Genomic DNA, 13,952 nt, shown 5'->3' with positions numbered 1-13,952 from the left:
TATAAAAAAAATAATAGTAAATATAAAAATAATTGTTAACAAAAATTTTAGTAAAATCACAATTTAATAATTAAAAAATTATTGAAAAATAGGTATCTTAGAAAAAAATAATTTAATTATTAATTTTTTTTAAAAATATTTCGTTAAAAATACAATTTAATTAATAAAAGAATAATTTATTAAAGGATATTTTGGTAAGCAAAATTTAATGATAAAAAATAAAATTTTGTTAATGGATATTTTTTCAAAAAATAATTTATTTTTTTACATAAAAAATGGATAAAGTTAACATTATTAACAAAAAAAATTTAAAATGGATTAAAGAGGAGGTTTTTTAAAAGTTAGAAGGAAGAAAAATGTACATTTATAAAATAGAAGAGAGGGAAGTGACATTTTAACATCTCGCAGGGAGGAGAGTGGCATTTTCTCTTTAATTTTTTATTATTTACTTTTAAAAAGTTGAGAAAAAGCCTCCTCAGATATTAGTTGTCTTCACTTACTGTGCTGACTTCACAATTAACAAGAGTTTGTGTTCATCCTGAAATTTTCCTCCCAAAAAGAGTATAGCCAATGTCAAAAGATTCGGTTCAGTTTATATTTAGACTTTAGTGTCGACTATTATCTATCTTAGTGTGAATTAGATAACCACCAAACCAAAATAGTGTGCATTAGATATTCGAAAACAAAACACGGAAATACAAAAAATAAAAGAAAAAAGGTCTATAGGCACCTGAAAAAAAACAAAAAAAAAACAATCGTATAAGATTATTTTCAATGTCGTATATGTTATTCTCTCGTACCAAACATAACCAAAAAGTGAAGAGATTAACAACACGATATTTGGCAAGATCTTATAAAGTAGAGGCCAATGGGATATGTGAGGTATGGCACGATAGCGAGAATGAAATGGTGTAGCGTCGATGATGAAGAAGATGCCAGCGGAGGCGGAAAGCAGAGCCATTGCGACCATTAGAGGAAAGGAAAGGAAAGATAGTGAAGCCAAGTTATGTGAGAGGAAAGCGAAACTGCGAAAGAGAGAAAAAAAAATTTAAGTAGAATATTCTGAATTAGGATAAATTATTAAAATAAAATTTAAAAATTTATATTACTGACAAAAATAAAATTTTAAAAGATTTAAAAATATGATAAAAATAATTATATATTTAATATAATTCTAAAAAAATTATTTTGGAAATCAAAATTTGATATATTTTTTATAAGCATTATTAAAAAAAAAGTTTTATGTCTTTAAAATTTAATAACTTTATGTCAAATTAAAACAAAATTATTGTGAATGATTAAGTTTTTTGAAAGTGAAAATCTAGAGATTAAATTTTGTTCTAATTTTTTGTATGTATTTTTTAAATAGTTATTCATGTATCGTCACAAAAGTTCGAATCAAATAGATAAGTCGTTTGCTAAATATAAAAGTTTTTTTTTTTATTTATAAGTTATAAAATTTATTCGTTATTGTTGTCGAATTTTCAAATCGTTCAAAGACTTATTTGTCGTTTGTATCTTTAAAGATTAATTCAGTCAGCAGTATAAATTTTTAGGTATTATTTTAATAGTCCATGACAAATGACCACACTGATCCAAATCCTCGATAAGGGTTAGCCACCTCATATGAACTCGGCTGTCAAAAGTGTACAAAAACAAAATGCCCCTTATTATTTGCATGATGTAGTCTTGGAGCTACTGGATAAGTCACTTGTTCGTCGGGTTCTCCTTCAAATCCTGACACACTTTATCTTTAAACCAAGATAAATTGACGCCTTACTTGTTTCTGATTCTGTCTGTCAGTGAAGTCTATTATAATTCTTATCATTTACTGACATATGTCGACCATGGTTCTTTTCTAGTAGAAAAGTTCCCAACTAGTCTTACAGTCACTAATAAGATCTCCATCAATCGGAAGCTTTAACTGATAAGTCATATCTTATAAGGTAATTGTCATTTCTCTATAGGACAAGTAAAATGTGTGTGACTTCAGTTACCCACCTCTTGACTAAGGCGGACACCAATGCCTAATCATGATCCATCTCAATTATATAGAACACGTGTTTGAAACTCGCTCGTCAAAAAATATCCTACAAACTTATTAAGTAATATCAGTATATTTTGTCGAGTCCATAAGACCTTAGTAGGATAAAAGAAAAAAAAAACAAACTTATATAAAATTAAGGCTCCAAAAATTTAACTTTTATACTCATTAAAAGGATAATTTAGATTTTATACCAGTTACCTTAGCCTTCCGACAATATAATCAACTCGATCTAGTTTATATATGGCATCTTCATTGACTCTTGACAAGTTTTGCTCTATTAAATTAAATTAAAATAAAATATTTAAAAATAATTATAAATAAAATAAATATAATTGCAAGACTAAAAATAACCAAAACATACTAAACCTAAACTAAAATTCAAATGAAATTTAAATCATATTAAGTTAATATAAATAATTATGCAATGCCATTTAAAATATAACTAACAAATATTTATCGTATCGTTTGGATATTGGTAACATATTAATCCAAAAAAATAGGCACATATTTTTAGATATGTCAAGATTGTATAGGTTGTGCATGGATATGAAAAATGAGGGTGTTGGATATGAATGTAGAACAATTTTTTCTAAAACATAGTAGAAAAAATTAAATCATTTGATTTCTTTATTAATAAAATTTGGCTCACTAATTGGACGGTTTGATTTATGTGAGAAGGGAGAATTTGAATTTTTTGCATGGCTAATCGGATAATCCGATTTGCATATAGGTATATTTTTTGATTTTGTAAAAATTAAATCGGACCGTCCGATTTGATTATAAATATATATATATATATATATTTTAAATTTGTCAAAACTAATTGCCGGGTCCGATTATATATATATATAAGTGTGTGCGTATTCGAGTTCTCACATCTCCTCTCGTTGTTGTTGTTCATTTTCTTCTTTCCTCAACTCTTTTATCTCTGTTCTTTCGTATCAAGAAAAAAAAAATTGATTGTGAAGTTTTTATTCATGTGAGTGAGAAAAATAGATGATAGAGTTCTACTAAAAGTATATTATTTCGGTCAAATTTTATTACAAACATCTGAAGGAGAAAATTTTATTTGTGAAAATTCGTTAGATATTATTATTCCATTCACAATCTCATTCGAAGAACTAAAATGTGTGATTTGTGAGAAGATAAATTCTGGGTTGTCAAGAAAAATATCATGTATTTTATATAAATATTCTATACCGGTATTTGGTAGATTCGTTCAATTTCAAACCAAACATGTAACTGATGAAGCGAGCATTCAAAAGATGTTTTTAATGTACATTGAAAGTCGGGTTCAGGTATCGTTCATTGAGTTGTATATTGAATTCGAACAATTTGAAACCGACCGAAATATTGAACGGGAAGATTACAACAATGATAGTGAGGAAGAGTTTGAAAGCAATTACGGAGTTGTTGGCCCAGACGGAGACGAATATCAAAGTGATGGCACTATGGCACCAAATGTGACTGACGTGGCAAATGCACTCGCAAACGAACATCTGTTTGAGGAGCCGTCTTTCATGCGAGTTTTTGACTTGGAAGCCATGCATGCTTCAGAGTTTTCGGAGTATACGAATGCAGGTACGTAATTGCCTATATGTATACACGAAGGATTAGAATTTTTTAATAATTTATATTGATCGATGTGACCAAATAATTACATGACATGTGATAATTTACGTAATTAGCATTTGCTTGTGTATTTGTTTAGTTAATAATATTTTTAGTTAGTTATTGATTAAGTTAAATATTGGGCAATTTACATAAATAAAATGAACGAAAGAAAATGTTATGCAAATACAACATTCTAAAAAACCAGACGCAAATACAACAAACCTAATTATATGTAATCCGCGACACTCTAAGGGGAAACCTGAATACACGTAATCCGCTACACCTTGTCGCGGATTACATTGAGAAGCTGAAAACACATAAACCACTACACCCTGTAGCGGTTTATGAACAGATGGGCTCAAAGCGTATGTCACTGCACCCTGTAGCGGATTATGAAGAGAATGGAAGCTTTGGAACATATTCATAACTACCAGTATAATAGTAACAATACGGGATGCAAAATGTATGAAGTTATACAAATATACTCGTCATAAGCATTAAGTCGTAGAAATATAATAGCCACCAAGCATTAATACTAACACAAAATAAATTACTACATAAGTCATACAAATATAATAGTCACAAGCCATTAACACTAATAGGAAATAAATAAGTCATAAGTCATACAAATAGGTCGGAACTAACACTAACACTAACACGCAAGGCACTAACACTAACACCCAAAAACGTAAATCGTTACATGAGAAAATAAAATTCAAAAACTAGAAGCACAAACACTACAAGTCCTACAAACTACCAACTATGGTGGAGCCTCTCTGGAGGCAAGATCTACACGTATGCCCAGACTGTCTGCAGAGCCCGCATCGCTTTGATCGGTTAGGGTTGGCCTCATCCATGTTGTTCCGAATTCTGGTAGACCTCAGTCACCCATCACTACAACGCCTCAAGCTAGGATCTGGAATAACAGTCAGACCATTATAAGGTGGCCAAAGTCCCTCTGGTATTGGCGGCACAAAACCCATCTGGTACACCTTGAACACCTGCATGGTGTAGACTTTGTCGACATATATAGACCAGTCAAGCCATGACTAGGCACAACATGCAATCGCATGGAAACATGGATATTAGAGAGCCTGAAAGTATCCACAGTCACATGTACAATTCTGAAAGAAAACTTTGTACGTCCCAAGTGAAAAGGTCCCAATCGGTGTCGTCTCGTCAACGGTATACTCAGACTGGTGTCTATCAAATAGGGTGATAGTGAAGCACCTGGAGTCTCTCAAGTTGCGCTCCACCGCCTTCATAAAAGACTGGCTAAACTTGCCACCGCTGGCCAATTGAGCCTCTGCCGTTTGACCACAAATCACAAACAACTACGCTAGTCGATCGTATGTGGACTTCACCAGGGCGGTAACCAGAAGATTTCGTGTACCCTTCAGAACAGAAATAATACACTCAAATATATTAGTCGTGCAAACCTTAACCCCTAAAGGTTGGAACTGACTCCGGCGCTTGGCCGACAGCTTCCAAGTTCAGGGTAGAAAAATGTGCGGGTTGCTCATGTGTGCCGGCACTTGACGGTGGTTGACATGTTGCTGGGTTTGTCGAAATATCATTATCGCTGTCCCCTCCAATGTCAACAGGCTCTTTATCCGAATCATCCTCTAGCATCGCATTTTCAATCCGATCCGGTTCCCCCTCACGTCCAACATATGGAGATGGATGGGCTGAGGTGAATACCCCAACTGGACCAGTTGGCCGATACTCCAACAAACACTCAGGTGCAACGATGGGCATCGAGGTAGAGGCACCCCCCATCGTGGTGGACTGAGGGTTTGGCGCCGATTCCCTAGAACTATCGATGCCATGTTCCAACTTCGCAAACAATTTGTGTATCCTCACTTCCGGAAAACTCCGGCGACAATGAAACAACACCTGCATATCTTCATCTGATCGCAACACGAATGTTTCATATTGCACGCCGGTTGACATAACCGCAATAGGAATTTTGTAGAACAGTTTCTTCAACCACTTTGTGCCACACGCGTCCAACTTCTACAATATACTGGTCTTCAGATCCAATAGTGTATTAGATGAGCTGATGAAAACACTCAGTGGTTTTCTATCAGTAAACTTCACACCGTGCCTCTTACTCTTTTATTTTTCCAGAAGAGTGCACTAACACCAAAAAGCTCTCTTCACTCTCCATTCTTCAAGTTATGAATGAATGAAAATGACACTCTACACAACTTGCTGGGTATATATAGGCATCTTCAAAGCTTCCACTCTCTTCATAATCTACTACAGGGTGCAACAGAATACGCTTTAGGCCCATCTGTTTATAAACCGCTACAAGATGTAGCGGTTTATGTGTTTTAAGCTTCTCAATGTAATCCGCGATAGGGTATAACGGATTACGTGTATTCAGGTTCCGCGTTAGAGTGTTGCGAATTACATATAATTGGGTTTGTTGCATTTGCGTCTGATTTTTCAGAATGGTGTATTTGCGTAACAGTTTCTTTCATTCATTTTATTTATGTAAATTGTCCTTAAATATTAATTAATGTTTATTAATTAGTATTTATTTATGTCTTTATGTTTTTAATTAGTTTTTAATTAGTCTTTATGTTTATTTACTTTTAATTTCACTTATTGAATATTTATGTATTAAATATTTATCGTATGGCTGTCGTGGTATAAATTTCTATTGTCGCAGATGGTGAATTTGTCGTGGGAATGGAATTCAGTTACAGGAAAGCTGTTATTATGGTGATGAAAGATTATAGTATTCGAAGAGGTGTAGACTATCGGGTGTATGAGTCAGAGCAGTTGACATTTTATGCCAAGTGTACGCTGTATGGGTCAGGTTATAATTGGCTTATCAGGGTTAGCATGATTAGCAAAAAGTACTATTGGGTTATAAGGATGTATGATAGTAGTCACACTTGTACGAGAACAACCATTTCTCAGGATCATTCGAAACTGGATTCGAACACAATTGCAGAAGCAATAAAGCCGTTGGTTGAGGCTGACCCCTCAATAAAGGTGAAATTAGTTATTGCGGAAGTGCAGTCGAAGTTTAATTACACCATCAGCTATCGAAAAGCATGGTTGGCTAAGCAAAAAAGTTAGTGAAAAAAATATTTGGATGTTGGGAAGCATCGTACGAAACTTTGCCCATATAGTTTGAGGCCATGTGTCATAAGGAGCCATCAGCAGTCATCCATTTTGAGACTATGCTTGCATATCAAGACGATGACTTAGTTACTGATATTCGGGTATTGCATCGAGTCTTCTGGAGTTATTACCCTTATATTAGAGTATTCAGACACTGTAAATCAGTTGTCCAGGTGGATGTGACTCACTTTATATTTTACAAAACCTAATTATTAATCAAAATTTCCAAAACTATTACAAAAAATTATACAACAATTTAACATAGTAATTAATTATAATTTCTAAAATTATTACAAAAAATTCTAAACATGTATTTTTACTAATCTATCACATTACTCTAATTTAAATATTATCATTAATTAAAATGTTCACTAACTAACACAATAATAATAATTCTATAACATATATCATTTACTTCATTTTAATATATATTCCTAAATTTTTAACAATAATAATAATTTTGAAATATAAAAAAATTAAAAAATAAACTTAGAGAATGGCTAAGATAATTTATAATATAAAGTTTAAAATGATCAACATTTTTACATTTTTATTTCTTTGGCATTGTAATTTATTTTCATACAAAAAAAGAGAATGGGACTGCTAGTGAGAATTCAAGGTGAAAGTGACTTGGTGGGAGTGAGTTGGTGCAGGAAGAGGCATGTTGGTATAAGGGACATTACCGCTGTGGGGAGAAAGGCATGCGCAACACGTGGCGAGAATCACACAAATCGAACGGTCTTATTTGTACCTTTTAAATCGGATAGTCTGATTAGTTCGTCCCTAACACCACTTTCAGGTAAAGCACGCATACTCTCCATAACGCCGTCCTACTCCATTCTCGTCTCCATATTAAAATTAAAAAGTAAAAAAAATGTTACCTCATAAACTACAATTTTAATTACAGGATACTAATCTAATTACACTTAAATACAATAATAATTAATATGCTCTAATATAATAATATCTAATCTAAATATAGTACATTTTATAATCTAAATACACTTTCTATATAATATCATCTAATTAATATTATCTAAAAGTTTATTTTTATGCTTAAATATCATAAAAATATAAAAAAAAAAACTTGAAAAAATTTGTTTACTTTATGCTGCAGTAAAAAATGAGCAGAGAAAAGTAAAAAAATCGGTAGACAAAAAACAAATGAATAAAAGTAAAAGAACTGTTTTTATAAATAGACAAAGTGCAATAAAATTCTCAAATATAGAGACAAATTGTATGTAAAGAAGTCAGTTCAGCGAACATGAAGTAAATTGAGGACGAGAAGGCCCTAACTAAAAGGTGATTAGTAGTGAAGGACAAAAATAATTTTTTTTGTAAATAAATTTTTTCTTTTATTTTTAAAAATAATAATTTTTTTAAATTTATTTAAGAAAAAAAATCTAAAGCAATATATAGGGAAAAACTATTTATGGACAATACACAAGTGTGGTGTCTAATTATAAATATTACCTACAAAGGTCATGATACCTTTCTAGATATGGTAGTAGTAAAGCCTTTAGCAGGAAGTAAACCCAAAGCAAGGTTACCATGTTCATAATAGGCTTGTCGGGTGTGATATAAAACTTCACTTTCGTCTTTATTATATTGATGATGGTGAACAAACCCACGCCGCAGACCATATGCTCCATATTAAATTCAAGGTGGGAGTGCCACATTTTTGGTGCAAATTGGGTAGAGAGAACTATGCATTCTTACCCCTTGTGATTTATCAATTGTCACTTCCAATTTGAACCAAGAGAAAAAAACAAATTATTGACAAAATGTGCGTGAATGATAACGGCAGATGTGGCCATAAGCTAGTCACATTTCAAAAATAAAGTAGACCCACTTGTGTCGCAATCAACCAATTCAAAAAAACAAAATATATATCATATAGCAAAAATATAAAATATTTTATTCAATCATTCAATCATATTTTTTATAACTATGTATACAATAAATATAAAAAATAATTATTTTTATTAATATAATATTGTATAATTAAAAATATATAAAATATTTTATATAATTATTTAATTATATTTTTTTATAACTATTTATATAGTAAATATATAAATAATTATTTTTATTAATGTAATATTGTATAATTAAATACATATATAAAATATTTTATATTTTGTATCAAAATTAAATGCATTATATAAATTTTGAGTTTTATTTTGATACTTATGAAATATAAATCTTTTTTTTTTTGTGACTCAACATAACACAAAGAAAAAAGATCTAAGAGAAAGAGTAGTACTCCTCTATAATATTAATGTCTAAATTATTTAGGGGCAGTAACCACTCTAGATACACCTGCTTGTTTAAAGCAGCAGTCTTAGCCATTAAATCAGCCGCTCTGTTTGCTGTGCGCTGGATGAGAACTAAAGTAGCTGTCCAATTGCGCTAGAGCATCTCTTTGATTTTGTCAAGCATATCAGAGTCATTCCTAATCATGCTGGTTGTGCCTCGCGAAACAAGAAGAAACGCATCAAGATTATTAGTTTCACAGATGACCTCTTTGCACTCGCAATCCCAAGCCATAACAAGCCCTCTCCAAATAGCATGAAGCTCACAACAGAGAACACTAGAAAGAAGTATACTGGCAGAACAACCTTTTATCCAAATTCCCATGCTGTCTCTAATAATACATCCAAAGCCAACTAATTGCTCATTTTCAAAAACGCTTGCATCGCAGTTCACTTTACAAACATTCATTGGAGGTGGTTCCCAATTATATTTCAAAGAAGAAGGAATAATATGTTTTTAGTTGGTAACAACGTTAGAGAAATCTCGAGCAGCATGTTTAACCAAGTGAACAATTTTCTCCTTACTCCATGGATCATCTTGATGGAAGATGTCATTGTTCCTATCCCTCCAAATCCACCAAAAGGCCGCTGCAAAGAGAAACTCATTTTTGTTGAAGTTAGAACGAATCCAAGACACAAAATCCAAACTAGAGTCCTCAGCGGTCATTCCCAAATTTAAGCTAATCCAAATCTGAGGAGCTTTTTAGCAAGTTCTAAAGCAGTGGTTAATATCCTCTTGAACAAGATAACATCTCTGACAAAAATCAGAAGTAGCAAGACCTCTTTGAAAGCGGTAATTAGCTGTGAGAACTCCGTTGTTGAGGCAAAGCCAGAACAGACACTTTATCTTCTCCGGTATTCTCAAGCGCCAAAGCCAAAGCCAAAGCCAATTTTCATTATCATTCCAGTCAAATTTCTTCTTCAATAACCATTTATACCCGCTTTTAGTCGAGTAGGTGAGAATATTTGAGTTTATCCAAAACCAACATGTTTTATCTCCTTCCTGCTTGATAGGATCAAAGAGCATCAAATCAAGTTTAACTTCTTCTGGAATAATATGTGTGATGGAGAAATTGTTGCCTGTTTCATTAATTAAAATTTTAAAATGAATCTTAAATCATTAATTAGATTGAAACTCTCGAATCTCAATATTTTTGTAAAAGAAAAAAAGAATAACATAATAGATATTTTTATTTCTAAAATATAATATAAAAATTTAATTTTAATACACTATCAGTATAATGTGCATTCAATTAAATAATTCTACCCTTAAGACCTTAATTGATGTCTATAATGAGTTTGACACAATATTTTATAGAAAGTAAAAAATCTCTTAAAAAACCAGGTAGATACATAAAAAAGAATAAACTAGTAATGGGGGATCAAAAAAGTCCATCTGGGTAGACAATGATTGCTACTTTTGTGTTGGCGATCAGCACAAACAAAAACAAAAACGCACACACCCCATTCCCCGTGTTCTGTATATCCATCCCCCGCAACTTGTGTACACACACTGTCTAGTTTATGTCCTTTATTACTCTCTTCTGTAACTCCCCTTTCTGATCCATCTACCCCCACACCACCACACATTTATATTATAAAAAAGAAAAGAATATATGGAAAGAGAGAACACAACTTTCTTCTCTCAATTTCCTCATTCCCGCTGTAAACCTTTTTCTTTTCTTCTTTTTATTTATTACTAATCCCAATGCTTCTAATTATTCTTATTCTCTGACCCACCCCTCCCGAATATTTCGCCTTTTCATCTTTAAAACACTCACCACAACCATTTCTTTCTTTCTCTCTCTCAATGGCAGTACTCGAAAACGCGAACACCAAGATCAAAAGCAATAACAAGAACAAGAACAATATCATAGAGGAGCCACTGATTCCGGGGCTACCTAACGAAATTGCAGAGCTATGTCTTCTTCATCTTCCGTACCCATGCCAATCACTAGCACGAGCTGTTTCATCTTCATGGAACAGAGCCATAACTAACCCTTCGTTTCAACAATGTAAGAAAACACTCTCTCGCCCTTACCTCTTCCTCTTCTCGTTCCACAAACTAACCAGAAAGTTCTATTGCCACCTCCTCGACCACCGTACGCGTTCTTCTACCGCCGCTGCTAGATGGTTCACGCTTCCGCTGCCGCCGTCGCCGATCACGTTCTACGGTAAACTCCTCACCATAGCCGGAACAATGCGTTTTGTAACTCTTATCTTTGGCACCGCGATGAGCCAGTGGTCGTCGGCGTCGGCGGGGACATTCTTTGCGGAGGAGGGGGAAAACGGAAAAATCGTGGCGGTTCATGGAGGCGCGAGCCTGGGCGCGAAAATCTACGATGCGGAGAGTGACACGTGGCGGAACGGGGCGAGAGTGGAGGTTGAGAATGAGGTTGCGTCTTTTGAGGCAGTGGAAAACGAAGGGAAGGTGTTCGTTACGGAAGGGTGGAGGTGGCCGTTTACGGTGATCCCGAGGGGTTGGGTGTACGATACGCGAAGTGACACGTGGCAAGGAATGGGGATAGGGATGAGGGAAGGGTGGAGCGGGGTGGCGGTTGCGGTGGCGGGAAGGATTTTTAGGATCCCGGAGTACGGGGATGGGGATGTGAAGGTTTACGAGGAGAGGAGTGACACGTGGCGGATGGTGAGAGGGCGGTTTCCGAGGGAGAGGGTGAAAAGGCCGTTGAAGGCGAAGGGATTGGATGGGAAGATGTACGTGGCGGGGTGTGGGTTGAATGTGGCGATTGGTAGCGTGGTTTCATTATGTGGAGATGGAGGGAAACGACAACGACAGGAAGAGGGACGAAACGACAGTGTGTGTATAGAGTTGAAGTGGGAGGTCGTGGAAGCGCCTGGGGGATTTCGTGAATTGGAGGCGTGTCATTGCCAGGTGCTGTATGCTTAGTGTAGTGGCCCCGTTGAGAGATGTTTTTGTTGCTTTTGTTTAGTTCTTTGTATCTAATTCCACTTTTTTTTTCCTCATTATATTCTCTAATTTAACATACTAAAGATGTGTATTAATGAGTTGTTACATATATAAAATAAAATTTAAATTTTTAATATTTAATATTTAAATAAAATAGTAAATTACAATTAGATTATCTAATTCCACATATTTAACTATTTATAATATTACTATATTTTATAAGGGAGTCACTCAGATAATGACAGTAAAAACATCTTTTTATAAATATGTTTTTTAATAATTAAAATTTAACACATATAATCAATTAAATTGTGTTATTTTTGTCAAAATTAAACTAGGTAAATTGATCTGACTGAAAAATAATAAATCAAATTTTGAATTGGTCTAAATTAATATTATTTTTTTATAAAAAATTAACTATAATTACCCTTATTATAGAAAATGATTAAAATACTCCTATTATATATATTAATTTTGAATCCTGAATTCTAGCTTTTTAATTTTTTGTGGTCATTAACAAAAATAACATGATTTAATCGATTATATATGTTAAATTTTAATTACTGAAAAACATCTTTAAAAAAAAAAGACGTTTTAATCATCTTTATCCGTGTGGCTCCCATTTTATAATTGGGTTCCTGTACAAGACATTAAATATTAATCATTCAAAGATTTAATGGACGTTTAATTGATATAGATAAAATAATATATTTAATTCGATTAATTGTTTTAAAAATAGATCTGATTTGATTGATTTATTTATTATTAAATATTTTTTTATTTTCAACAATATACCTAAATTTAAGTTGAATTAATATGATGGTTGATTTTCAACTAATTTGATTATACAAAAGTGTTTTTTTTTTCGATTTTCATAACCATGGATATAAGTATAGAAGAAAAATAAGAATAAAATTTTAAAATATTTAATCTAGAATTTGAGATTATATTTTGTAATTTAATTTAATTTAATTTAATTTAATGTTTTTGTAAAATATATTTATCCAGCCTTTAACTTTTTTTTCGATATACAAAGGCACAAAGCATATTTTAATCTTTTTAAAATCTTAACTAAGCTCTCAGTTGATGTGTCCAGTGAAGTTTGATGTGTTATTGTTGATCGAAAAATATTTTTGAACGAAAACAGGTTGGTTTAAAGTAGTAAAAGGGTCAGATTTTAGCAATGTTTTTGAAAAAATACACGTGCAAGTATTAGATGGAAGTATTCGACACAGATTCGATTTCAAAGTCCTTTTTTAAATAGAACAAGTCCAATCAAACAAGATATTCGAGACAGGCAATCGAACAAGACATTCGAATAAATGGATTGAACAGTTATGATAGTGGAGAAGTCAAAGGCTCCTGTTACACGAGGAAATCATCGGAAACTTTGTAGCCAAAAGGTGGGAACGGTTATCAAGGAGTATGCATTCAAGGCTGTAATTTTGTAATTAATTGTAATTAATTGTTAATTACCAAAAGTAGATTATAAATACTAGGAAGTCTTAGGGAATAAGGGTTGGAACTTTAACTCAGAAAAACACTCAAGCACACTCACATTCCAGGAAATTCCTGAGTATGCAATCGAGTAACTTTTCTGTAGGGTTCCTTCCATCTTTTCATTCTTTCAATTTATCTTTTTATAAACTTTATTTTTCAAGTAAATTTATCTTTCAAGTATTCTTTATTTTCATTGTCCAATTTACATTCCCGCATTTTAGATTTTCATGTCAAAGCCCTTTGATCCAGTCGAAGGCATTTTACTGCTTTCTTTCAATTTCAACGCAAACCTTTCCATTTTCAATATGTTTCTTTTTCGAAAACTTTACTTTTTCATTTCTTTCCTTAATTTATAAATTTTAATTTATCTTTTTTCCCAATTCTCATCTAACCGAAGACACTTTGATGC

General features: G+C 32.8%; 1 protein-coding gene across 1 annotated transcript; it reads left to right on the top strand.

Moving 5' to 3' along the window:
• The first annotated feature begins 10,711 nt into the window (after positions 1-10,711).
• LOC107463120 (F-box protein AFR-like) lies at positions 10,712-12,179 on the top strand. Its single transcript, XM_016081861.3, has one exon. It carries the CDS (start codon positions 10,925-10,927, stop codon positions 12,020-12,022), a length of 1,098 nt encoding a protein of 365 aa, XP_015937347.1. The 5' UTR covers positions 10,712-10,924; the 3' UTR covers positions 12,023-12,179.
• The last annotated feature ends 1,773 nt before the right edge of the window (positions 12,180-13,952 follow it).

The sequence above is a fragment of the Arachis duranensis genome, chromosome 8, assembly GCF_000817695.3.
Source record: "Arachis duranensis cultivar V14167 chromosome 8, aradu.V14167.gnm2.J7QH, whole genome shotgun sequence".
Taxonomy (NCBI): Eukaryota; Viridiplantae; Streptophyta; class Magnoliopsida; order Fabales; family Fabaceae; genus Arachis; species Arachis duranensis.
This window is presented reverse-complemented; position numbering and strand designations above follow the sequence as displayed.

Bases quoted from the DNA above. Each gene is read 5' to 3' on its own strand.
- LOC107463120 (XM_016081861.3), top strand. From the start codon at position 10,925: ATGGCAGTACTCGAAAACGCGAACACCAAGATCAAAAGCAATAACAAG.